The 27236-nt window shown below is 42.2% G+C and overlaps 1 protein-coding gene across 2 annotated transcripts in view; it reads right to left on the bottom strand.

Annotated features, from left to right (window-relative positions):
• The window catches only part of POT1 (protection of telomeres 1), a 179171-nt gene extending 155487 nt beyond the window's left edge, over positions 1–23684 (bottom strand). For both annotated transcript variants that reach the window (XM_025205167.1, XM_006024524.3), the window contains exons 1-4: positions 23664–23684; positions 20682–20815; positions 14367–14439; positions 8864–8955 (exon numbers count right to left, since the gene is read on the bottom strand). In XM_025205167.1, coding sequence (XP_025060952.1) covers positions 8864–8955; positions 14367–14439; positions 20682–20804 — 288 coding nt within the window. In that variant the 5' untranslated portion in view covers positions 20805–20815; positions 23664–23684. The remainder of the gene's footprint in view (positions 1–8863; positions 8956–14366; positions 14440–20681; positions 20816–23663) is intronic.
• Positions 23685–27236: the final 3552 nt, after the last annotated feature.

The raw sequence follows: 27236 nt of genomic DNA on the forward strand, positions 1-27236 counted from the left end.
ATTATTCCCACGTGGCGGCTAGCGATTGGCTTGCTAGCTGTATAAGAGGCTTGAGCAGTTTCCGCCCAAGTCGGAGATCTCCGAGAATCTCAGGAGAATCCTGAGAACCCTGATTCCGAGAATTCCGGGAGAAATCCGAGAGAATTCCGGCAAGGAGTCCACGATTACCTCGTGGACTTCTACGTAAATCTCGGACCGACTGGTGGTTTGATCAGCCATCAAGAGTCTCTCCCCGTCACCGAACGATCCCTGATGTATCCCTGCCCTGCGCGCTCGTGGAGAGTCACAGCTCGGACTCTCGTATCGGTTCAGAGAGCTCTCATCGTTCGAGTTTTCTTTTTTCTTCTTTTCTTCTATCTACAACTGTAACCAAGCAAGTTTTCCTGTCTGCACCGCGACCATCTACGGTGTAAGTAAAACAATCTTTAATCAACCTCTACGCGTCAGTGCCTAATTCTAGTCCGCCATGCCGACTTTCCCCGGCCCACGTGCCCGGGCTGCTGGCCACAGTCCCTCGGCCCCGACATAAGGCAATTCCCCTGCCTAAAGATACCATAATTGTGATGCAGATTCTTCATTTAGTTTTTTTTATCTCCCAGAACACACGTGCACACACTTCAGGGGACTTATCTTTCCAGTCTCCTGCTGCAAGTATGACTTTAAAAAAAATATTTAGTAGAATTTATTGGTCATCTCTGACTAGTAAGTATTTTTAGGAAGTCTGAAGTAAGTGTCACACAGAAGCTAAGAACAGAGGTGGCATTTGAGGCCATTTTGCTTGATCAGAGACAAAACCTAGGGCAAAAAAATAAAATAAAAATAAAGCAGTACAGTAGGGGTGTGTGAAGCTTCGGATGCCAATTCAATTCGGGGAAGATTTGGCCCAATTCGGAAGCCGAATCACTGAATCCGAATTGAATCAGGACAGAAGAAAAACAAAAACCTCTGAATCGATTCGTAAAAGATTCGGAAGGCACTCTTTCAGGGGAACAGAAACTGAGAAGAGGAAGGAGGAGCAGGGCGGGAAAGACTGACATCTGTAGGTGGCCAGTGACTGTAATATTTCCTTAAGTCCCGTTCCAGTCACAGTGCTCCAGGGGAGGGATGCAGAAACAAAATATAAACCTCTGTCTGTGCCTTTTGTTAGCTGTTTCTGCCTAAGCAACAGCATCTGAAAAGTACTAGACTGGTTTGCCTTTTACCTAGTCATTCTCCTGCTAGTTTCTGTTCTTAGTATGCTGTATCCAATCCTTTCTAACTAGACTCCCTCTACTTATCCCTATCAAATCCATTTCTTTCAACTGATTCTTTCCCCAAAAACCTCTTATTTGTTCTTATTTCCCCCTGCTACACACACTTTCTTTTTAAAAAGCTGCATTTTCCCTGGCAGTGTGATCCATAACTGTACAGGAAAGCACATACATTACACACACTCACACAGAGAAGAAGAGATATTATTTCAGTTACACACACAACAGTAGTAGTAGTCAGACAGACATCAGAGAAGAGATATTACAGCTGCACACACACACAGACACATTTTCCAGCACAGGAAAGATTAATATGAAGTGTGCTGGAAAGGCAGGTGGCAGGTCTTCTGGCAGGGGAGGGAGAAGGGCTAGACAGGGTAGGGGGAGAGCTAAAGCTGCAAGTTCCACCTCCCCTCCCCTCAAACAGAGGCATCCTCTTTCCTGGCAGCCATGGGTCTTCTGCTGCCAGTGGGAGCAAGGAGGTGGGAGCAGTATCTGTCCCTACACCTACACCACCACCCCTAACACCAGAAATCGTCACCAGCAGCAGAATGACAGTCTCCTCCACCCCAATTTCACCTCCCAGCATGAGCCTCCCACTGTCAGAGGAGAAACTGGAGCTCAGGTGAGCTCAGCTTAGCTGCCTGGGATGCCATCTGCAAGGGTTTGGGGTTTAAATAAACCCAAGCATGGGCTTTTGGGTTTAAAACCCTTCACCAGGATGAGGAAGCATCTAATTGGTATGTGTGTGCTCTTCCTGGATGGAAGGAATAGTAAAAAAGTCAGAGACTGGCATGCAATGCAAGCAAGCAAGCCAGTCAGTGAAAATGGAAATGGAGGCATCAGAGGGTGAGAGAGACAGGCTGGGGTAGAGGGGGAAGGGAGATCTAGCAGGTAAAAGCGGAGAGGTACCTGGGGGGTAAGATGTCTGGCAAGCTATAGCATGTCATAAATCCAATGTCTATACTGAGCCCGTGAGTTTCTGTACTTAGGAGGTTGATGAAGTGAAGTTCATAGGCCCAGCTATGAAAAGTGGTTTGTAAATTCCCTTTGAGGATCAGGCCTGAGAGACTGGAGACACAGTGGGGGGTTTTTTGTGGGAAATGTGTCCCCACAGGTAGTTGGGTATTCTTGTCTTTGATAGATTCTGGTGTGCAGGTTGTGGGGGTACTGGAGATATGTTGGCAGGTTTTGCATATCTTGTCATGGCATGGTCTGGATCCATTCGGTGTGTTTTGAGCTGTAGGAAGTTGGCTTCTGGTGATGAGGTTAGCAAGGTTTGGTGCTTGTTTGAGTTTACAAACCACTTTTGTACAAGAGCAGTAGCGCTCCAGCCTGAAGCAGGATTAGCATTTACTTTCTCCTTAATTCTGCTTATGGTTAAACATTTAGCATTTAAGTGTCAAGACACCATACTTTCAACCATCAGACTGGAGGAGGTTCTGGCTGACAGAAAGCTGCATGTGCCTCTTCAGCCACAATTAAATAAAAAGAAAACTGACTACGTTTCATTCATTAGCTCAGAGGTGTCCAAATTGCAACACACGTTACAGTCTCATGGGCAGCCTCCATGTGGCATGCAAGGGGTAGGGGGCAGAAAGCAGAGCAGAGCTTGGGTAGGGGATCAGAGTGGCAGTAGGGATGGCATGGGGTTTAATTTGTAGCATGGCTAACAAAAAGGCTGTCTCCCACTGCATCAGCTTATTACATTAAAATGTATGGGGGACAGACAAGATGAAGGTTCAAAGAAAAAAAAGATGATGGTAAAATGTAAAAAGGTAGAAACCAGAAGCAAGAAACCTCACAGAACAGCAATACAATTCAGTCCTGGGAACTCCAATAAAATCTTAAGCTCCTTTACAACAAGGCACAAGAGCTGTTCAGTAAAGCTTCCTCTAGTGTGGTCTATATTCCACAGGTACATTCAGTGTGATGGAGAACTTTCTCAGCGTGTAAGTACTGCAGACACACAGCTTTGTTTTTCACTCAGCCTTGTACCAACAGCACTCAATAAGCCAACCTTTTTTTACAACAATTGGGCAATTAAAGTCATTATTATATATAAAACTGGAATTTTCAGATCATAGAATAATGCTGCACAATGTGTGTTCTCAAACTTCATGCCTTCTTTACATATTTATTTGAGTACAAGAAATAATAGAACTTTCTAAATAAAACTGACAGGTTTTTAGCCAAATATTATACCATGATTATTCTTGTTTGCTACTTCAGCAATCTCTGACACTGCTAGTCTTAATTATTAAAGATCCCAAACATCTTTAGACAGATGTTATCCATACAAGAATATAGGATACCCTAAGATTCTAGAAGTTTGGTAGACATTAAGTAAGCAGAGAATTAGAAAAAAAAAAAGACGACAAAAAAAAAAAAAAAAGATTGCTAGCTTGAATTATGGGAATGTATTTGGTAACTAAAGGATTTGCTAAATATCTCCCTAACACAAATACATAAGTGAAAATAGACAGCTTAATAGACAATGGAACTACCAAGATATAGTGTCTTTCATGTAGCGTCATAAATAGAAACAAAGTGTATTTAAGCTGCCTAAATATGTTTTAAAGTCACAAAAAATTAAGATCCACTCAAAGCTAAATATGTAAGTAAAATAGGAAACAGACTGGATAATATAACATTGCTTGCACCTGAAACTCTACGTTGCTAAAACAGATCAACCTTGTTGCATGCTGTTTCAATAAGCACTAAAAACAAAGCAACATACAGAAGTCTCACTAAACTTAACTGCTTTTTAGACAGGTCCTGTGCCTTGTGTACCTTTACTCTTACTGCTGTTGTTACTGTTCATGATGTTTCTTCAAAAGCAAAATCAATGTTAAACCAAAAAGCTATGACCCTGTTATATTACTCCTGTTTCAGCGTTTTAAGTGATTCTGAAACTCGGTTGCTGACTCAGTATTAGAGTTCTGTATAGCTGACTGGACTTGTCTTGTTCTTCTAGGTTACAAATAAACTTTAGCACACTGTAGCTGATAAATAATGTAAATATTTGTCACGCTTAACATTAGATAAATGTCAAACGTAGAAATATGACATATACAGCATGACATCAGAATACATCTGTAATATCCTTACTGAAAGAGCGTATTACTGGTAAATAAAAGCAAATCATTCAGCACTGTATTATAAAAAAAGATGAGATATAGTGGTCAGAAATCACAATTCTCTCTTTCAGATTTGGCTTGAATTCACTTTCGGATGCTTAACAAATCCTGACTTCTGTCAGTTTCTGTATTTGAAAAACAGGATTAATATTTACCCAATTTATGGAGGTGATACAAAGATTAAGTCACATTTGCTTGGTATTTTGAAGGTGTAGCACAGTACCCATTTATTAGTTTGAAAATACAGTCTTCTTTCTCTATTTAAAGTTGCTCGTGCCTGATGCCCTGTAGTATGAGGTCTTAAATAGCTTTTCTTACAACTGAGCAATTTAATTATTTTACTTAAAATAGCAGTTTTCAGATCATAGAATAATGCTACACTGTGTGTGTTTTCAAAGTACCAGATTCAGTCATTTACTTAAAGAGCATAGATCCCTTGTCATATCTGTGAGGGCACAGAAAGGAGAGAAGGAATAAGGAGAGAAATACTTCACCCTTTCTGGAAGGTTAAACAGTTGTTCAAAGAATATACACAGTCCAGACAGAGACCACTGTCATTGAGAGTCAATGAAAGGGGAACAATATGTCATTGCCATGTCTTTCCTTAGGCTAGCTATTTAAACGCTGCTGGAAGGCAGGCATGTTTGGGAATCCATACAACTCTGGCCTCTGAAATTGTGAGTAATAAGGCAAACAACCTTGCTGATCTAAGACTATCTGCTTCTCTAGTGGCCAACCACAACTGGCTACATCTATGAATAGGATTCTTGCTTTTTTATTAAACTCTGCTGAGTCAAAATTCTGTTCCTTACAGATCTCAAATTTACTCTTCAGTTAATAATGCACAATTTTTAAAAACCCATTTTAGAAGTGCTACTAGTATAATGAAAGCTCAGGTCACAGGGGAGGTATGAACACTGATGCTAGTGCATGCCTACCGTTTGAAGTTTGCTGCTTGAGGGCTGTGGTTTCCTGCTCAGCTCTCTGAAACTGATCTCTCTGATCTTCTAATTGCTGCTTAGGGCCTTGTTATGCTACTTGTACTTTTATCAGGAAGGGCATAAGTTATTTAATTTTCAGAAGACTCAGCAGCCAGTGTGGCAGGGAATAGACTCTGGAATAAAACCACCTGGATCTGGATCCCCCCCCTAATGGTGCACAATGTCGGCAAACTACGCAGACTGCCATGTAACTGTTCTGCAAATCTCCTGCTGTATAGAGAACTGAGGGCTGTCAAAAAATGCTATTCTTCCCCAAATGGAATAGAAATTGACATGGGTCTTGAGCTTCAGGGCATGCCAGGCTAAAGTAGTGAGAGATTCAATCTGACAAATGTTTAGATAAGGCTATCCAAAGTTATATCAGAACCCAATAAACCACATCAAATGAAACAAAGGGTACTTTCTGACCTGTAGTCATTACTACCATGGTTCAAAGATCTTTTATATTGATTTGCAGGAGCGAACAAGTACCAAATTGCTGAAAAAGGACCCATCATCAATTTCAAAGCCAAATTCATATCACCAAATGCACTGAGCTTTCAAATACATTTCAAACCCAACTGATAAGGATCCATGGTGGAAAACATGCTACAGTGAAAGACTATAACACCTCCATCTGTATGTTATCTAGGGCAAGGTTACAAGGCTAAGGCTGCATACAAGACTTTCATTTCTACTGGAAAAAATTCTTCTGGTAGAAAAATAGCATAGGAGCTGAACTGTAGAGATGTTCCTCCAGCCAGGGGATACTAGAGGGATGCTCCCTGGGCTACATCCACCCTTAGGGGAGTCTGTCAAGTGGAAGCCGCTGAAAAGCAACAGCTGCCATAGAAAGCCCCAGGAGTCCCTCATCCCTGCCACAACTCCATCCTGCCAATCTCCTAATTTGCAAGATGTGGGGAATCCACTCCTGGTGAAAACTGTCCTGGTTCTCCCTTTGCAGGAAGACAGTTCCACTCCTTGCGCTACTCTAGCTGATCTGGGGTGCACAGAGAAGGGGAAGTACACCACTGCTGAGGAAGGGCTCTGGAAGCCTTGCCACAGGGGCACAAGAGCCTGTCTTGCACCATACTGGTTCTGGGCTGATCCAGAGCAGCACCGCGTGAGACAGAGACATTTTGCTATAGTGGTAAGGCTCCTGAGTCTCGCTGTTTCAGCATAGAAGTCTGCCTCATCTAGCACTGTTCTGGGTCAGCTGGGTGGCAACATGAAGCTGGAGAGGCCAGAAGACAGACTTGGGGAAAGCTTCTGCACAGAGCCTCTGGATTTTAAATCACTACCACCACTGCTTAGCAGAAGCAGATAGGAGGAGAAGCAGATAGGAGCTGCACAGAGAAAGAGCAGAGAAAGCTGCATTGGTGAAGTCCTTGTCTGCTTCTTATATGGGGAACTCTAAAGAAGGGAAGGAAGCAGCTGCTTTCCATGCTTTCTCCAGACTAGAGTGAACCCAGTCACAGGAAGGCATGGGACTTTTCCTCTGGTTCTACTACTCTGGTCCCCAGGAGGAGCTAAGCTGGGAAAGAAGTAGTACAGACATTCAGTTTCTCCTCAAAGAAGTTGTTGCTTTCCCAGAAAAAAGTTACAGGCATACAGATGGTTGCTCCCATGTTATTTTTCTCCCAAAGAAGCCAGATTTGCTCCAGGAGAAAAAGCCTGAAGTACATATTCATTTTCCATTGGACAGCCGTGATTCTCCTGGTAGAAACTGAACATCTGTATGTGGCTTAAAACACCTCAATCTTTTTTTTTTTTTTTTATCCAAGAGCAGGTCAAGGAACAAATTGACCAGAGTCTACAAGTACCTATTTGTGACAGATGGCTCCTGTACCTATTGGCAAAAGCATAACAAGATCCAAAGTTTCAAAGTTGAAACTAGACAAATTTATACTACAAATAAAATATTTCTTCCAAATAGTAAGGGATTGCCATTAGACTAATAAAAGGATGTGGCAGATATTCGGTCTCTCAAGGTCTTCAAATTAAGACTGGATTTCTTCCTAAAATATGCTTTATAGCTGCACTGAAGTTATAGGCTTGACCAGCTCTTTGGCCTCTGTTGTGAATGATAAACACTCACAATAGTTCCTCTCAGACTTAACCAACAGCTCCACCTGTGACAGAGGTTGTTCTAGATCAGTATTTCTGTCAAACAGTCATGGGAGTTTCTTCATTCTGATAAATCTGACAATGCAGTTAAGTAATTTTTAGTTGGTTAATTAAAAAAAGTCCAAGTAGATATTTTCATGCTTTTGGAAAACTCCATCCAAGAAAAGATCTACTATGAAATACCAAATTCAAGTGAGAAGAAATCCTGGTTTAAATGGTTCAAGATTTCCTGATTTTTTTTCAAGTGCCACTATAGCCATGACTGTTCAGGGAATGCAAGAGAAACAAAATGTGTTTGAGAATATCTTTAATTGGACCATCTATATAGTTGGGAGAGATATTAAACAATTTTGGGGCACAAAACTTCCTTCCTCAAGTTTGGGCAAGAAGCAGATACAGCCTATGCCAAATATAACAATCAAAACAGTTGCTCTTTTGTCTAATTCCATTATGTACATACACAGTCATTTGAAAATAGATACTTAAAGGGGAAGGAAGGAGGAGACATAAAATATATGGACCAGAACAGAGTGGTCTTGGAATTTTCTTCAGTCTCTGACCTCAAGGACTGTTTTCACTGGTGAATAAACCATTTTTTCATAGATTTACACATTATTTACATCAGAGACTAATTCACTAACACGAGGCTACGTACTGGATTCATTCTCATGTAGAAATTTTTCTTTTTAAAAAGTAACCTGCAAATCACTTTACAGCAAAACTAATAAGAGATATTCAGCTCTTTAGTGATTTAAACTTATTTCATTTTTCCTTCTTTAAGCCCATAAACGTTCAGACTCACCAAGACGGTCAGTTTTTACATGGATTTGATTTGACAACATGAATCATACTGATATAATCAAACTAACCTTGTAACTCTGCTGAAGCATGAAGCCAGACTGCCAACAAAGGAACTGTTAAATGTGGTTTTATTTTACTGTTCCGTATGTTTATTCTATGGTTAGATTTGTTGCCCATGCTAAGTAAATTTACTAATCTACTATTTCTGCAATATGAAGCCATTTGGCATTTTCAACATACTTAGTGTGATTTAAATCAAGTCAATTGTGAATCTATTCTCCATATCAAAATGCAACAGAAAAATTACTTGAGTCATTCTTGGACAACCTCTCGCTCATCTCCAATTGTTTGCTACATAAACAGGACAACATTATGACGATACAGATTTACTACATTACTGTAATTCTTTGTTTAATAAAAACTTAACATAACTAATTAATATTTCTTGCAATTGATTGATATCTCTCTTGAAATCTAACTGAACTCACAGACATACAAAAAGAGAAGAGTAATTTCTAAGATATCAAGGAAAACCTCTCAAAATAAGGGAGAAGAAAGGATTTACCCCTTGATGGACAACTTTTGCACAGTCCTTTGCCATTTTTCCGAGGAATAAAATATTGATGCTGCTGGTTCTTGAACACGAATTGTCCATATCTATAAAGAAAAGTAGAAAGAATCCATATTATTATAGTATAACTAAATGGTCATTAAAAAGGAACTACAAATTTTTCTAAAGAATCCAATATACTTTCTTTGGAATAAAGGCATATAAAACATACAAACACATTTAAAAAGGTACCCACTGCCAGCTGGCAGGGTCTGGACAACTTGTTGTACCAGGTCGCCAGCAGCTAGGTTGTGAAGGGGCCAACCAGGATCAGAAGGATTGTGCAGAATTCAAGTGTCAGGAAACCAGAAGGCAAGAGGTCAGTCTGAGAAGCCGAGTCATAAAGCTGAAAAGTTGGGCAAAACACAGAGTCAGAGGGCTAGGCTGGGTCAGGTAGCCAGGAGATCAAGTTGAGAATTGGGTTGAGGGAGAAGCTGAGTTAAGAAGCTGAAGAAAAGTAAGGTAGAGAGGGGAGTCTGAGAGCGAGCTGGGTCAGGTAGTTGAGAGATCAGGCAGACAGCTGGTAGAGACATGAACTGTGAGAAACAGCAAGGCAGTGTGGGTAAGGATTCAACCTCTCCCTCAACCCAATGCCCATCTTGATCCTGTGCCTATTCGACCCAACTTGCCCCTGCCCAACCCTTCAGCTTTCTGACTCAGCTACTCAGACTGATCTCCTGGCTTCTGGATTCATGGCACTTGGATTCTGCATATTCCTCCCAACCCTGGTAGGCCTCCTCAGACCCCAAGCAACTTCTGGATCTGGCTGTCCATGACCCAGCACAATAACCACAACCAGTTACATAACCAGTACTGACTGTACCAAACTGAAATCTTTACATCTGAGCACCATTTAAAACATGCTTCTGCAGAGCATCAACATATATTAAACAGAAGGCATTTTTACACATGTTTTGGGACATGGCGCCAGGCGCTTTAATTAGCGAGCCACATTAATTAAAAGCACCCATCTGTCACATATATCAGCGTCCCCACACAGAAAAATGATGGCAGAGCACTTTGAACTAAAGTTCATGGAACATGTTTCAGTTCAAAGTGCCCTGCTGCCATTTTTTCAGCATGAAGATGCTGGTACACGTGACGTGGAAGGCTGCCAAAGCGCAATTTCCATGCTCCAGCAGACTCAATTAATCAAGTCTGCCAGCATGTTGGAACAGGCTTCCCGCAAACCTGTAGATGCCCGGAAATGGCAAATATTCTGCTTGAAAAATTAATTATACAGTATTAGGAAGAAGATAGTATCAAATCTTATTTGACTCTATCAATGTAGAATATGTTATAATACTATTTAATATGGAGATAATCAAGGATTTGGAAAAAAAAAATCTACTCACTTATCTCAGGTAAAAAGACTTCCCTGGTGAGTAAGGAAAGTTATGCATGATTAAGTGCAGAAATTAAGCATTCATTTTAAAACAGATTTCTAGCTGCAACTGTTTAAAAAATAACTTCCCATATGTGAATCGATACACTGTCAACTTCTTCAGGCGGTGAAAAGACTGGTACCTCTGTAGAGCCTTGTAGCTTTCTTGAGCAAGAGAATGAAATTAACAAGACCCTGGGGAAGCTTCGCTTCTAGTCTTCAGACTTCTGTGGTTAGCAGTGAAACGGATAAGAATCACATCCATTTCATTCTACTGCTGCTATAAGCAACAGTAGGTACCATTACTACATACAGAGGAATACCTACACACAAAAACAGCACTTGAGGCTGCTGGATAGGTAGAGTAACAAAGAAGCCACAGCCAAGACAGCTGATAGGCATCAAGCTGTGGAGATCCTCTAAAAAGAAGTCTGTAGGGTAGACGTACAAAAGGGGGAAAGAGAAGGAAAAAAGGAAAGAAATACTACTCCTTATCCCAAACCAGGGGAGGGGCTTCAAATTTGAAAACTTAATAGCCAAAGTCTTAATTCCAGAATAAGAGCTCTTGAGCAACATTTAGGTAGATCTTCCCAGGAAGCAGGAAAACCAGCTTCTCTACATCACGTTCCTTTTAATCTTATCCCCTTCTCTAATCTTTTATTTCTGCTTCTAACTAGGCAATTGAGTCCTACGAGTAGTTGATGCCTGATAAATTGTTTAAACCTCCAAAGAATCACCTAAACTGTTGTTTTAATACATTTAGCCTGGAACAGAATAAAGTACGTGTGCACAGATAAAGATATTTGGGGTCGATACTGATAGTCAATATTTAAGGAGGCATATCGGTCAATGCTGATCTGAGTCCTGATACAGCTGCCTCCAGCTGGTACGTCTGTTGTGGTGGAAGGGGAGGGGGGCAGATCAATGCCCCCTGCAGTGAGGGAGGGGGCAGGGGCAGGCGCTGCTGAGGTGGGACAGGAGGAGGGTCCAGAGCTACGACTCATGGGGGGCAGGGAGGAGGTGGCTTGGCTCCTGCTGCTGATTGCACCCTGGGAGGGCACCGGGGGGGGAAATGTTCCCCCTAAATCTGAGTGGGGTGGGCTGCAGCCAGGGCTGCGCGGGGCTCTTCTTGGCAGGGGGGTGGGCTCCAAGCGGGTGCCGGCGGTGCTGGGAGGATGCTGCATCCACCCCAAATTTTGCTTCTGCTCTGCTGCTGCTGCCCGGCGCAACCCCAGCTCAACACCCCGCTCATGGCAGCAACAAAACATGGGGTGGAAACAGCATCCTCCCAGCACCACCGGCGCCCGCTCTGAGCCCAGCCCCTGCCAAAAAGAGCCCCTCGCAACCGCAGCTGCAGCCCGCCCCACCCCATGCAGATCCAGGGGGCACAAGGCCCCTCCCCCGCTCTCCGGATGCAAGCAGCGGTGAGAGCCGCCTAGGCCCTCCCTGCAAGCCACTTCTCTGCCCCCACCTGCCTGGGTAGTGTCTTCCCTTGCCCACTCCCTCACCACAGGGGATGTTGATCTGCTCCCCCCCACACGCCTTCCCTACTTCCTCCCCTTCCACCACACTGGACTTACCAGCTAGAGGCAGCTCTCCACACTGCTGGCTGTGCTCCTCGCTGCCCGAGTGTTGCGCTGCAGCTGTGCACAGCACGGGCATTTATCGGCCAAATTATCAGCCCCATCGGGGTAATATCCAACACAGCTAGTTTTCTTTATATCGGTACCAATCTGATATCGGACCTATGTATTGGTGTACCTCTAGAATAAAGCAAATTAACAGGTTTGGCATAGTATTTGTCCATCAGTGCAATGGTATCAGTAAAACTTCTGTTCCAAGTAACAGCCACAGTGAGCGCAAAAATACCATATTTACTCAAATATGAGACAAGGTTTTTTCCCCCCTCAATGAGAAAAAAGCTCCTCTTCTTATTTGCTTACCAGGAAACTTCATTAAATACACCCTCTATTATTAAACTGCTGCCAAAAGCAGCATGTTCTCAGTAATGGAAATGAACTATGAAGCTGATTAAATGAAGCCAACACTGAACTATAAAACACATGGCCCATATTTGGCCAACAGAGATGGGAAATGTTCTTTTTTTTTTTTGGGGGGGGGGGGGGGGGAATGTTTCCGACTCTCTCTCTCTCTGTGGTTATATATATCTACACTCTGAGTATCACTCCACAAAGAAAACCTTAACCTGTTACAAAAACCACACCCGCGCACATGTACAAAGATCCACTGGCCACCCGGACCCGTTACAATACCCGCACCATGCGCTACACACTCAAACAAACTCTGGTCTCTCAAACCAGGCAACCCTTTCCTTTCATCCCCACCCCACTTGTGGGGTCACATACTCAGTTCACCTGTCATCCAGCAGGAGCTGAATGACCCGCTGCTGCTGTTGCCATCTTCCGTTCCATTTGTTTCTTCCTCTTCCTCACTGTCACTGCCCCCTTCCCTGCTAGGGGGAAGTTGGAAGATCCTGTGCCACATGTCTTTGTGCCAGGTGGCTTTGGCTGCGCCTTCTCCATCCTCCACTACTGACTTCTGGTAGTAGGTCTGGAGTTCACTTAGTGCCATTTTCACACAGCCTACTCCCTCTACGTCCATGTGCCTGTACAACAGGAGGTTCTTGGCCTTCCACAGGGCATACATGACACAGGATGCAAATGGGTTGAAACAGGTTAACAGGTTCCCCTGATGTGTGGCAAGGTGCCCGTACAGCACCATTTCTCTGGTTAGCTGGGTGAAGCCGGTCACCGCTTCACAGAGCTGCTTCATCTTTTTCCATACCTCCTTGGCACAGGTGCAGAGCCAGAGGATATGGTCAATTGCCTCGGTGGCTCTGTGGCAGTTTGGCCACAGGCAGCTGGGTCTCCCCAGCTGACCCTCTCTATGCCTCTGGACCCTCACTTGCAGGGATCGGTGGGCTATGACCCAGTTCAAATCCTTGTGATCTTTATGCAGATCCTTGTGGTCGATGCACTCCCACAAAGCCTGGCACACATCGCCCAGGAGCAGGTTCACGGGCAACGTGATGTGCCTCAGCCTCACCATCTCCTGGTTCTTCTTGTGGTTGTTCATGGTTGCAGGGCCTGCACTCTGCAGGCCATACAAGCTGCAGTACTGGTTTAGGATCTTGTAGAACCACAGTGCGTCCACGGTCTGCGGTTGGTCAGGGTGAACACTCCCCAGTGTCTCAGGATATGCCCTGCAAAATATCTCCCCCAGGCAAGTGGTTTTGGATTCCATGCCCATCTCCAGCTCGCAGATCTGACTCATATACTTGGCCCACAGGAACAGGAGGATGTCTGGCATGCCCCTGCTCCTGGCCCTCTCCTCATTGTACAAGGTCTTCCTGGTGACTTTTTCCCATCTGGAGCCCCAGAAGAAAATGCATATGGCCCTCTGGGCGACAGACTCCTAAGGGGGGGATGGGAAGGGGAGACCAGTGCGGTGTACAGAAGTACCGGTAACAACACTGCCTTCACCAGCATGACATGCTCCCTGCATCCCCCTCCCCGCACCCACAGACAGGGAGATGGGACTTATCACAAGAATAGGTTAGTGCAGCCCACCTAAATAAGATATATGGCAGTACCCAAGAATTATATTCAATACCTGGGAAAGTATTTTAAAACATTATACATTTTCCATATATAGAATCTAATAAAACTGGGGAGGGGTCATATTATATTCAAGTAAATACAGTAACGTTGATTAACTTTTCTGTGCGGTTTTCCCCATGGTTACAAACTGAAGAAATGAACTATTAGGGCAGTTTAGGCAAGTAACATATTGATGGAACAATATATAGTTACACACTACAAGTCTCTACAGTAGGAAATCTACTGAACCACTAAGGTAAGGCCCTTACTAATGATTCTGTGCTATAACCTTAAAATACTACTTGTTTGTGGAGAAAGAGACAGTTTTTATCATGCTAAACATGCTAGAGTAGCTCTTTAATCACTGTTTATTATTATTACTGGCATAGCAAAACCTTAAAGATATCCTAGTAATTTCAGGAAAAATAAAGAATGCTATATTTAAATAGAATACCTTGTAGTATAATCTTGAAGGAATCTGTTCCATTTCCAAGTTTAATTAAAGGATAGGAGAGAGTAACAGTTCCCTAAAAGGGAGAGAAGAGAAAAAACTAATTTACAAAAATAAAAACTCTAAAATGAACCTCTAGACAACTGTAGGTCACCACAGCAGCAGTAAACTGTAGATGTATCAAAGCATAAATCCAACTTTTTTTCTTGAGCATTAGGCATGACTTAATATCATGCCCTGACAAACTCTTCATTAGGAAAGGTTTGGAGTATTTTGTTTGGTGTGGGCAGAGAAATTAGCTTTGCAAGGGATGCTGCCAGAAATTATCATGTTAATGTCAATGATTACCTCTAAAACATAGGTCATGTAGTTAAATTAATAATTACAAAGGTAAATTCTGTTAGTTAATCTCATTCACAGAGTAAAAAGATGGTTTAAAGGAGGACAATTAAACTCTCAGAAGTGATGACAGATTATAAATATTTTGGAGGAAAGTAATAAAAACTTGTACCTGAAATCAAAATTAAGAGTCCAGAAACACAAGAGATAAAAGAATTTCACATAAGTCAATAATCCTTTGAATAAACATTTAAATCCTTGGGGGAACTAACTAGAATAGCGGTATTACATAAATCTGGGGATGGTCGGATCATCTATTGAATCAGTCAATGTGAAAGTAGCAAAGGCAGCAAATGCTTTAGTGGCTATAGGGAAAAAAACACTTCTTATAATGAAACTATATTTGTAGTAAAGTCAGATGAAAGCATGGAATTACAATAGGCAGACAAGGTTCCTTGGGTGAATTTGATATCTTTTATTAGACCAACCCAAATGGTTGGAGAATAGTTATTAAGCAAGCTTTCAGGTTCAAAAACCCTTCGTCAGGCTCAGGAAGCTGCAGCAGTTGGTGTGTGCTCTTCCTGGATGGAATGAAAAGTAAAGAAGCCAGGGGCTGGGCTGGGCTGGGCTGGGGAGTCAGTTGCCAGGCAGATTATAATGTATCAAAAATCCAATGTCTATGTTTAGTCCCTGATCTCTAGTATCCAGCAGGTTGATGAAATGGAGCTCGTAGGCTCATCTCTGGGATGTGTTGTGTAAATTTCCCTTGAGGATCAGGACTGAGAGATTGGAGAGAGAGTGGCCCTCCTGTGAGAAATGTGCCCCCACCGGTAATTGGGTGTTTCTGTCTTTGATGGATTTCCGGTGTGCATTCATTCTGGTGCGCAGTTGTTGTCTGGTCTCTCCTACATATCTTCCATCAGGGCATTTGGTGCATTGGATGAGGTATACTACACCGGTGGGGGCACATTTCTCACAGGAGGGCCACTCTCTCTCCAATCTCTCAGTCCTGATCCTCAAGGGAAATTTACACAACACATCCCAGAGACGAGCCTACGAGCTCCATTTCATCAACCTGCTGGATACTAGAGATCAGGGACTAAACATAGACATTGGATTTTTGACACATTATAATCTGCCTGGCAACTGACTCCCCAGCCCAGCCCAGCCCCTGGCTTCTTTACTTTTCATTCCATCCAGGAAGAGCACACACCAACTGCTGCAGCTTCCTGAGCCTGACGAAGGGTTTTTGAACCCGAAAGCTTGCTTAATAACTATTCTCCAACCATTTGGGTTGGTCTAATAAAAGATATCAAATTCACCCAAGGAACCTTGTCTGCCTATATCCTTAGACCAACACGGCTACAACCTAAACCCCTGGAATTACAATAGTGAGCTTTGATGCCACTCACAATACAACTATACATTAATGCGCTTTGTTAAAAGAATGTCACCCCAAAATATTCTACTATTAAAAAAAAAGGAAGTTATGCTATTCTTCATGCTGTGCAGGCTGCATACAGAGATCTTTTTTAAAAAAATTAAAAAATTGGAGAGAAATTTAGAGGACGAAACAAAAGTTTGAAAGTTAAGTCTATGGTTTATTCAAGAGAATTAGCTATGTTCAGTGTATAGAAAAACTACCTTGGACAGAGGAGGAAAGACGCGCAGTCTTGCTAAAGGACAGGCCAGTTAGTCTCACTAGCTAACCAGAATGGAAGAAGTCATAGACAGCGGTTTTATAGTGCATCAGGGAAAAAATAGTACTGTTTTCCAGCATTTAACCTTAGTGGAAAAAGCTGTCAAAAGAGCTTGTGAAACCACTGACACTTAAGTTAAATAAGGTTAGTTAGTTACTTAATATGGAGATTTTTAGGAGTATAATCAGTCCCATCGCAACAAAGGGTAACTAACCAGAACACAAACCCAGAATTATTAGGGCTGACAAATAATTATTAGCTGAATGTTTTCTAAAAACAATTAATTAAACAAATACAATTCTCTACTCCAAATATCACTGATTTTTTATTATACTAAAAATAAAGTCTAATAACAACTTCATTGATGCCAAGGTAGCAATAATGTTTCATTTTAAAAAAAGCAAACAGGAAGTTACAACTTTAGATTTTTTAATGGAAAAAAGCAACAATTTTTGAAGAGCAATATTAAGTATCATGGGTGCATACTTTAATGACCATTGCACAATATTTTATGGAAGGTTCTGGAAATACCTCCATAGACATGTAAACAAAGATTTGTTACTAATTTTTTTTTTTTTAATTTTGGGCTTTATTTAAAATTACTAGAAAACAGTACCTGGTTTTACTGAGCAACATATAAACAAGCCAAGCAAGAATACCATATTTACCGAAATCCAAGACAACTCTGAATTTAGGACAACCCCCAATAATTAAGATTCTATACATTTTATTCTCTCGCCCTCATACTCCCCTTCTCCCCCACACAGTATGACCTACTCTGTGCTTCTCCCCAATCTATGCTGCATGCCCCTTCCCCTACTTCATGAGCTACCCCAAGCCACCTAAGAAGCAACAGTCGTGACAGTTAAGACCCCAAGGCCCAGGGCTGCAGCTGGAGCCTTAGAAGGTAGTCTGCCCCAGTCTCTACTCAAATCCAAGACAAAGCTTCTTTCCCCATCCATGTTGAACAGGAACCCCGCCCCCCCTCCTCATTTTTGATTCAAGTAAATATGACAAGTCTTTTACATTTACTCAAGTTCAGTCTTCTACAACATTCTGTATAACCCAATTTTTCTTTGGTTTCATAACTGTGCATTTAACATTGCCAAGGCACAAAAAGAGTTTTTCATTATTTGTGCTGGGGATTGCAAAAAGACAATTGTCAAATCTGAAAAAGCAGTCTGTCCTAACCTGCCAGAACTCAGTAATGTCCTTTTCATTCAGTCCAATACACATTCACTGGGATATTACCCTCAAAAGCTCATTTGCTGGAACAGATATGATTATCTAAGTAGAAAACCCTACAGGGTTAAGCACTTCAACTACATCAAGTAAGTGCACTTGGATGACATAACTGACCATTTTGCTCCTAGTAATAATGCAGCATCTGGCATGTGTTTTTCTTCTACCCCTTCTCTCCTCCCTTTGTCTCTACTCCAAAGCTTATCAAAATTGATAAGCTCAATTTATTTGATTGCATAGTGTATATATAGGTGATTGCATAATAGCTCAAAAATAAAGTCTTACTCTTGTATAGTGTGTGTGCATGTGTGGTGGGAGGGGTCTATGTGGGGGGGTTGTGAGGGGGTGTGGCTGTGTGTGGGAGGGTGTAGGGTAGGTTGTGGGGTTTGTGTATAAGTGAGAGGATTGTGGGGGAGGGTATGGGTGTATGGAGTTTGTGGGGTGTAAGGGGGGGTGGGGGGTATGCCCCCCATATTCTCCCATGGTGCACAACCCTGCTGCCAGTGGGCCCTCAGGGTGTTCATGGCCCATGCAGACACTGCTGCCTGGCAGCACAGGCCCCATCCAGTTCTGGGAGCCACGTGTGGAAGCAAGGAGCGGAACCAGGCCAGACCACCTATTGCACAGAGCTCTCCACAACTCATGTGCAGCTCCTGGTACTTGTGCACCACCAGGGAGAAGTCCTTTCAATGAAGCCAGCTGCCTTCCCCGCTCCCTGCCACCACATGCCATCTGCTGGGATGCCAGCACGAAGCAGGGGCCAGGTCTCCCCACCACTTCTGGCAGAGTCCCAGGAGCTACATGTGGTGGCAGGGAGAGGGGAAGGCAGCCAGTTCCATCACGTGGGACTTCCCCGCAGTGGGACACAAGTCCTGCGAGCTCAACGTGAGCCGCAAGGAGCCCCATGCGATAGACAGGCCAGCCTGGTTCTGCTCCTTGCTGCCACATGCAGGTCCCAGAACTGGCTGGAGCTGTGCACTGCCAGGGAGCTGCACCTGTGTGCGCCATAAGCAACCCAAGGGCCCACAGCCTGCTGCTGCTGCCACTGGTGGTGGGACTGTGCACTATGGAGGGAGTGTGTAGAGGAGGGTCCTCTCACTCCCCCACACACTTACACCTACACCCTGGCCACCCGAGCTGTGTTCCTGCCACCCTGCAGGGTGCAGATCCTGGGATCCATGCTCCTGCCAGCCCCAGGCCCAGCCCCACTCTTCACACTCCCACCCAGCTGCAGCTTCCCCTCTGCCTGAAAGCCACTACTTCCCTACCTGCTGCTCAGAGCCAGCACTGCAGCAGGGACAGGAGGAGGAGCTGCTGGAGGCCAGGAAGCCAAGCAGGTGCCCTGGCGACTGCAGCAGTGGCAGCAACAGCAGCAGCTCTGCCTACAAACTGTGCATGCTGGCCATGCCAGGGCCCTCCTGTGCACAAGGGTCGGAGCGGAGCCGCAAAGGCTGGGCAAGGTACGATTAATTGGTGGGCTCCCATGGGCCAGATGAAATTGCTTAGAGGGCTGGATCTGGCCCTTGGGCTGTATTTTGCCTGCCCATGTCCTAGAAAATGATGGTAAGAAAGAAACTATATGCAATCAGCTGTAATACTGTGTGTACATTTTATATCATCCCCAGACACATTAACTGCTCTGCTTTTCTACAGCAGGCATAGATTTTAGCAGAAATATTTTCTAATATAAAGTCTGCTTTTTGTCTGCTATAACATTGTCCTCTTAAGTAAAGTAATTCTTGTTATGTAGTCTGTTAGGCTTTCCTGCAAAAGTTGTCCTTGCAATGTAAGTGGGAACACCAAATCTTGTATACTCTAAGAAGCATCAAGACAGTCACAACTAGGAACAGGAAAAACACAAAATCTAGGAAAATGGGGACCTCATTTGTTAAAAGAACCTTTTATCTTTGCAGAAAGAATAGATGGTAGACTGGGATCATATTTTCATTTTCTTAAAATCTTCAAGTATTTCCTCTTATTCACTAAGAAATGGGTCAATCCATATCCAGAGCTCACTCTCAAGCCCAGAGTTCATTCTTATCCACATCTCACAGTGACTGATCCACCTCCACCTGTCAGGCCCTTCTCTGCAGATGCACAATAAGTAAAACACTGACTGAAAGTCTGAACTATATGAATAGAGCTGCAGGAAATCTAGCAATCCTTTTTAAAAAGTGGACACAATGGAAGTTTGGGGTTTTGATTCTGATCCTCCAAGTATTGGAAGCAATAAAAAAAAAATTAAATTACATTTATAGACATGTGATTGGAAGATATATTTTGAAAAGAAATGATAAGCATAATAACAGGCCTTATACATAAACTTCAGATGAACTCCTCAGTGTAAGGCCTGAAACACTACTTCCCTCTTTCACTTGAACTCTGGGCCTGGAGCTGAGAACACATGCCTAAATGTGAACTGTTCAACTCTTCTAAAACAGTTCCAGTTTAAAATAACTACCAGGCAACTGAATGCTGTTATTATAAAATGTGGTATGCTTTATAGTGAGGGAATAAAGAGAAAAAACAATCATATTTTGATGTGGTAGCTGCCATTAGAATTGTCTGTCCATAAAACTGGGAGATAGTATTTCTTCGTACAAGAAATGTGAAATGCCTTTAAAAGTCACCAGACCAGAAAACTGATTTTTATCCAGAGTACTGTTATTTAGGGTTTGGGGGGGCTTTTTGTTTGTTTGTTTGTTTTTTTAAATCAAGCTCTGAAATCCCTCATATGCTGCAGTTTTCTGTATGAATTAGGTGTTGTCTATACATTTGCAGCATCTAAAATTGAAATCTTTAGACTTAAATCTATACAGATAATGAATACAAGAGGTGAAAAAAAAAATCAGTGACAAAATTCCCACGTGCTTTAGTGGTGCCATGTTTTTAGACAAGGTGTGTAAACTCTATGTAGCCATTTATACTAATTTATTCCTTAGTCCAGGAAGGAAATAAAAGCAGAGGAGCTATTCAGTGAGAACCTACACATTCTTGGTACATTTACCAGAAAGTATGGAAGATACTAATTAGTTACCTTAAAGTATTTGTTGGCGTGGTCACAACCCAGTTGCAGATATTTTGAATCCACTCTTTGCAGGTGGCTCGGTAGCGCAGTTTCAGGTGCTCCATTGATTATTTTTAGCATGTGAATAGGCATAGCTGCTTTATCTAGATTATATTAAAAACAAAGACACCAATTAATAATATGGCACTAGTTTGTTCATTTAGGAGCTATAAGAATTTGCTGCAAATGGTTAGGAGGGGAAGCCTGTTCCATTAAAACCTTTCAAAGGGATTGGCCTCATATGCCTTAGTGCTATTAGCAGGCTGAGAAGTATATCAGGTCTGCACTTGCCTAAAGCTAAGATCTCAAGTCAAACCAATTTAGTTCCCAAGCATTTCATCATATTTTTCAAACTCACATTAAACTTCTTTAACAAAATCCTGCTCTGCTCATACATAATACTTAAAAGCATATAATTAAAAAAGTGATCATTGTGAATGTCCCTGTCTATAAAATGCATTTTAAATATGAATAATAGATTCTGAAACACAAAGCCAAAGAAGAAACAACCGACAATCCTGAAAGCAAAAAATGTTTGCGCGTCCTTCTACGCAGTTTATTACCATTCAAAATCTACAAGTTTCTATATATAGACATGCAATTTGAAAAAAGAGCATCATATACAGACCTCATATGCCTATGCCTATGTAGATACATTAATGCTGAATATTATATGATAAAAAGTAAGTTTTAATAAATATTACTTTATTTCCTCATTACTTGGTCCTTTTGGTCTTTGTTTTAAGCTGTCCACTTAAAGAAAAGTTACCTGCCTATGGGCACGTCTACATGAGATGCTTTGAGCACAGTACACTAATTCTACTGAGCATAGTGCAGTGGGCAAAACCTATGCTAATGTGCAGGAGATGTAGTCAACTGCGAATTAGTAGTAAATTTAATTTACTGTGCATTAACATCACAAAAACACTGTTTGCACTAATGCGCAATAGCACCAATTATGGTGCATTGTTAGTACCTGTCATTACGGGTACTAAACTTAATGCACCATAATTACAGCAAATGAACGTGCAGACGCACTCTAAGTCTTATCCTTTCACCGGTTTCAGGCAAATTAAGCAAATGATCTATATTTTCTGACTGGAACAAAAATCAAAACACCCCCTTTGTTTGCACGCTCATACTCAATGTCCTACTTGATAATACAGAGTGCTTCCTCCAATTATATTATAAACACACATATACATGTGTACACAGAAAGTTTAAAGAATAAAAAACGTTAAAAACCTGATTTTCTGCACTTTAGAAAAGAATTACACTTACTCAATAGGTAATAGACTATATTTTGATTTCACTTTAGAAGAATGAACAGGTTTCATTATTTCAGCCCATCCACATTATCTGTTTCCTACTACTACTTGAATTCTAGGCATATTGAGACATTATACAGCATTTATTATTCAATTGCAGAATTGATCAGAAGTTTTCACACATACTAAGGTAAAAAATGTACATTAAATAGAAAGATGCAGCGTACAATAAAGAGGCAACAAAATAGGAAGAGAAAAACACTTGCATCACAGCAGAGGCACAGCTTCAAATTTATAAAACATCAATTTCATACTAAAAGATATAAACTGGTAGAGCAGGTCCAGATGAGCACAGATGTGTGGTATGCAGCACCATAGACCCATCTTCAGCACCACACACTCCACACGTGTAGGTATTCCCTATGCTGCAAATTTGCCACTTAGGGTTTTTTTTTACACTGGCAAAAGTCCCCTGCATTTCTTTTATATCATGGGCTTCTTAATCTCAGGCATTATATATGTTAGGCAGCTCTGTCCCATACTCATGCAGCCAGCTATAGAAAGGCATGAGGTTTGCAGTTTGCCTTTGGAAAATATTCTACATAACTGGAGATTGAATCCAGAATGAGAACTCTTTTAGACAACAAATATCTGTTACCAACTAGAAAGGAGTGCTTCCCATCTGCTCTGACGGGAAGTCCAGAGAGGAAGACAGGCCACTACCAGTTATTCCATTAACTCAAATAGTAGAGGTGTATACTTTGGACCTAAGAGATCCAAACCCTGCTCAATAAGCCATGTGAAATTCAATAAGATTCTACATGATAGAATTTCTATATTCACTTTTTATTTTTAAATGTATACAGGCAATTACATTAAACAGGCACACTAGCGGTACCTGTACACATACCAGATGTCTGTTCTGACACATGCATATTAAGAGTAATCGCAGTTAATGAATCACAGCTGATTAACATGCTCCAGCACCCTCCGTGCCATGTGTATGCAGAGTCCCTGTCCTTCAAAATGGGAGTGGGGGGTGCTTTAACTGAAGTTCATCGAACAAGCTTTAGTTAAAAGTGCCCCTCCACTGCCATTTTGAAGCACGGGATGCTGAATACACATAATGCTGCAGGTACTTTACTTATAGCAGCTCTTTGAGCTACTCTATGACAACATTTTTCATCTCATGATCATTTTTAAGATGCCTATATCCTTATTTTTTCACTGCGCTTAGTATTTTTTTTTTTTATAGTGCCTCATTTAGTACTCAGCTCTCACTGACGTAAGTTGCACTTGTGAATGTTGAGTGGTTCTGCACAATTCAGACTTAGTGCCACAAAGATGAGGGCAACACAATTATTTGCAATCCATTTTAAGTTCCAATAAAGTGATGTGCTCAGCAGCATGCAAAAACTCGATAAACACAGGGGTAGAATCCAGTTGTCCATGGCAGTATTCAAACTAGCAACATGTAACAGCCCCTTCTTCTTCCAGAAGTGTCCATTTCATTCCCCACACTAGATCTGTCCAACTTTAGAGTAGCTGGAGGCATCATGCCACACCAGTGGCAGACCCTGGGTTATATGCTATGAGGGCTCCCTGGGACCTGTATTTCACGGGCAGCACAAGCTCTCCACCCACCACCATATCAGCAACAAGTGCCTCCCCTCCTTTCCATCACCTGCTGGCACTGCCACCAAGAAAGCAATCTCACTGGGCTCCTTCCTACAGTGCCACAATGCCCCAGAGACCTCAGGCCCCACAGCTACAGAAGCAAGAACAGGAGTGGGGGGTACTAGCAGCCAGACAGGAGCCCACAGGTCACATGTTAACCCCTCATGAGCTGCCAGTTGGACAGCCCTGTCCTTAGGAAATTCTCAACTTTCCCAACAAATAAAACAGGTATCTGTTGATGATCAGACCAAAATGATCTATTACTATGAAATACAAAACACATTAAAAAAAAGTCAGGACACAGGTATTTAAAATTGGGCATCCAAAGTTAGTGTGCACTTATTATATTCACATCTTCCTGTTTCAGTTCCCAATCTGTACAACAGGGATAATACAGGGCTGTCATGAAGATAAACGCATTAGTTGTGAAGCCCTTGGATACTGCAGCGTTGCCACCACAGAAAAGCCCATGAGGAGATTAATAGTTCTATATCCAAGTAAAGGTTGTGCAGCAAAAGGACTGGGCCTGAAAACTAGGATAGAACATGCTGGCACTGTGCAACATACATTTACACTGGTGTACACCAGCAGTAGACAGACGCACTGCATAAATCTTACTAGAATCCATGAAATATCAAATGTAAAACTACATCAGTGCAGCTGTTGTCTGTTCCTTTCTGTTCTAGGGTAACCATTTGCTTAATATAAATAAATGATTACCAACTCCTATACCACCTAGTAGCGAGAGTTGTAATCGATGGGATGGCCACACCGTGAAGGACCGTTTCCAGTGGTGTCCCCCAGATATCGGTGCTTGGATTCGGGGGTGGAAAGCTCAATGGTTACGTTCACAGACAATACCAAGCTATGGGGAAACGTGGGCATACCAGAGGATGGGGCAAAGATTCAGGATGACCCTGACAGACTGGATTCGTGGGTAGAACGAAATCAGATGATGTTTAACAATGAGAAGAGCAAAGTCCTTCAGCTGGGTAGGAAGAACCCTCACCATAACTACACAATGGGTAGTGGTCATTGGGTGGTGGTCCAATGAAACACCATTTGAACAAGAACCGGAGGGTCACGATCGACCGGAAGATTAATGAGCCAAAGGTACGATGAGGTTTCCAGAAGGGCAAATAGAACTGTGGCATACATTAGCCGACGTGTGGCCAATAGATCCAGGGAGGTGCTCCTCCCTCTCTATTCGGTGCTGATGAGGCCTCAGCTGGAGTGCTGTGTCCAGTTCTGGGAACTGCACTTCAAAAAGGATGTGGATAAACTTGAGAGGGTACAAAGAAGGGCCATGCATATGGTCAAGGGCATGGAGGGTAAGCCCTATGAAAAGAGACTCTGGGAATTGGGCCTATTCAGTATGAGTAAGAGAAGGCTGAGAGGCAACTTGATAGTCACCTACAAGTATGTCAGGGTAAGCACCAAGAACTAGGGGAGCAACTTTTCAGGAAGGCACCTCAAGGGAAGATGAGGACCAACGGGCATAAACTAACAGAGGATAAATTCAGGCTGGACATAAGAAAGAACTTTTTCTCTGTGTGGGTCACCAGAATCTGGAACACACTTCCAGCACAGGTGGTGCAGTCACTCTTGGAGGTGTTCAAGATGAAGCTGGACAGGCACCTTATTGAGTTTGTCCGAGCCCAACTTCCTGCCCATGGCAGGAGACTGGACTCAATGATCCTACAGGTCTCTTCCGGTCCTATGATTCTATGAGACACTATGATAGCACATACCAAGGCAGCTACACAAAAATTGCTAGCTATGTGTGCTCCAAATACCAATGTACTCTACATCCGAGTGTTAAACCAGTGTAAGGTTAACACCAGGACTACATGTGGTCAGTCCATAAAATGTAGGCAAAAACTAGACATTTAGACTGGGCAAGGTAAATTCTGTGCAGTGACAGAACCAGGGATCCTCAGGCAGGAGATGGGGAGTAGGGAGCAAAAAGTAAAACACAATATAATTAAACTAAACTGTAATGCATATAGATGAATACTGCAGATTTTGGCATGTTCTAACTTTGCCTGGTATTGAAATGTTATTTTTTAAATATTTTTAATAAAATGTTTAGGAATGCAGGCAGTAGTCTGCAATGATAAGGGACATCATACCACAGAAAATAAAAATATACCATGAGTTCTGCAGGCATAAATACTTCTTCCCCATTCTATTACTCCTTCATGATTCACTATGGGAATTTATACATGTGCTCCAGGAGGTGGAGGGGTGCTTTAATTAGAGAGCCACTCCAATTAAAGCACCTGGAACGTCATGCGCATCAGCATTCCCACGTTGAACGATGGCGGTGGGGGCGCTTTAACTAAAGCTTGTTGCACAGGCTTTAGTTAAAGTGCCTCTGCCGCCATTTTTCAGTGTGGGGACACTGATACACGTGACAGTGAAGACCGCTGGAACATGGTACTACTACACTCCAGCAGACTCAATTAATCAAGTCTGCTCTGACGCACTGTAATTACAATGCGTCAGAGCAGCCTTGCTGCACGTGTATAGGTGCCCTATGTGTTTATAGTAGCTGGAAAGAGATCCTTATAAAAAAGAAAAAAAAATTACAAGGTAGTAATACACCATTATTATTAAGCTGAACAATGCTGAGTCCAAGTGAACAAATAATTGCTGCAACATTATGGCTTCTTATATTGTAAAAATGTTCCTTTTTGAAACAACTGAATTATGAAAAACTACAGAGGTCATACATATATAAAGCTCCATTTAAAAGGATCAAAAGGAATTTTTGTTTTAACCATTCTAAAAGAAGTTCCTTATTACTGAGACACCGTCAGATATCTTGTAGCTGACTTGTCCTGAACTAAGAAAGAAACACCAGTGGATATTTAGCAAGATGCGATTCCTACAACAAATGCAGCTTTTTAATCTTACTTTAATTACCATGTTATTTTATCAAAAAAACTAGTTTGCACTTCACTGATGTGCCACTATGCTATAAACAATGACAACTGATAAAGGAGGTTTTTCTGCAAATATGATCTGTTCACCAAAGAAACAGAGACTATGCCTATATGCCCTGTTATAATGTCAAGATCTTGCCTATGACCATTTATTCGTCATAAGAAATTCTTAAGTTTCTTTACAGCTGTGTTGTGTCTTCTAGCCACAGCTTTTTGGAGAGTTGCCATGTTAAGTAGGGCTGGGTGAAAAAAAATAGTTCTCACAAATAAAACTGAGACATCTTGAACTTTTCACACAGGTGCAGGAAAGAGGGGCAAACAACCTATAATAATCCCTAGTATGATGGCTAGAGTAAATTTCTGAGGTATGGAAAGCCAGGTTCAGGACTGTCTGATTTGGACAGGTGATTTTGACTTAAATCAGCTAAATACTTATTAAGTGCCCTAACCAATGGATTAACTATTCAGAAGGTCAACCACAGAAAACATAACTGATAATCAGGGATCCTGGTTTTCTCTGATAAAAAATTGCAAATTCTCTGATAAAAAACCCAAAGCTGTGATTAAAATTAAAGGCCCCCCCCTGCCCTGATGGTGCCCCTTTTTCCCCCCACTACATCCCCCACAACCCT

The sequence above is a fragment of the Alligator sinensis genome, unplaced genomic scaffold (assembly GCF_000455745.1).
Source record: "Alligator sinensis unplaced genomic scaffold, ASM45574v1 scaffold574_1, whole genome shotgun sequence".
Taxonomy (NCBI): Eukaryota; Metazoa; Chordata; order Crocodylia; family Alligatoridae; genus Alligator; species Alligator sinensis.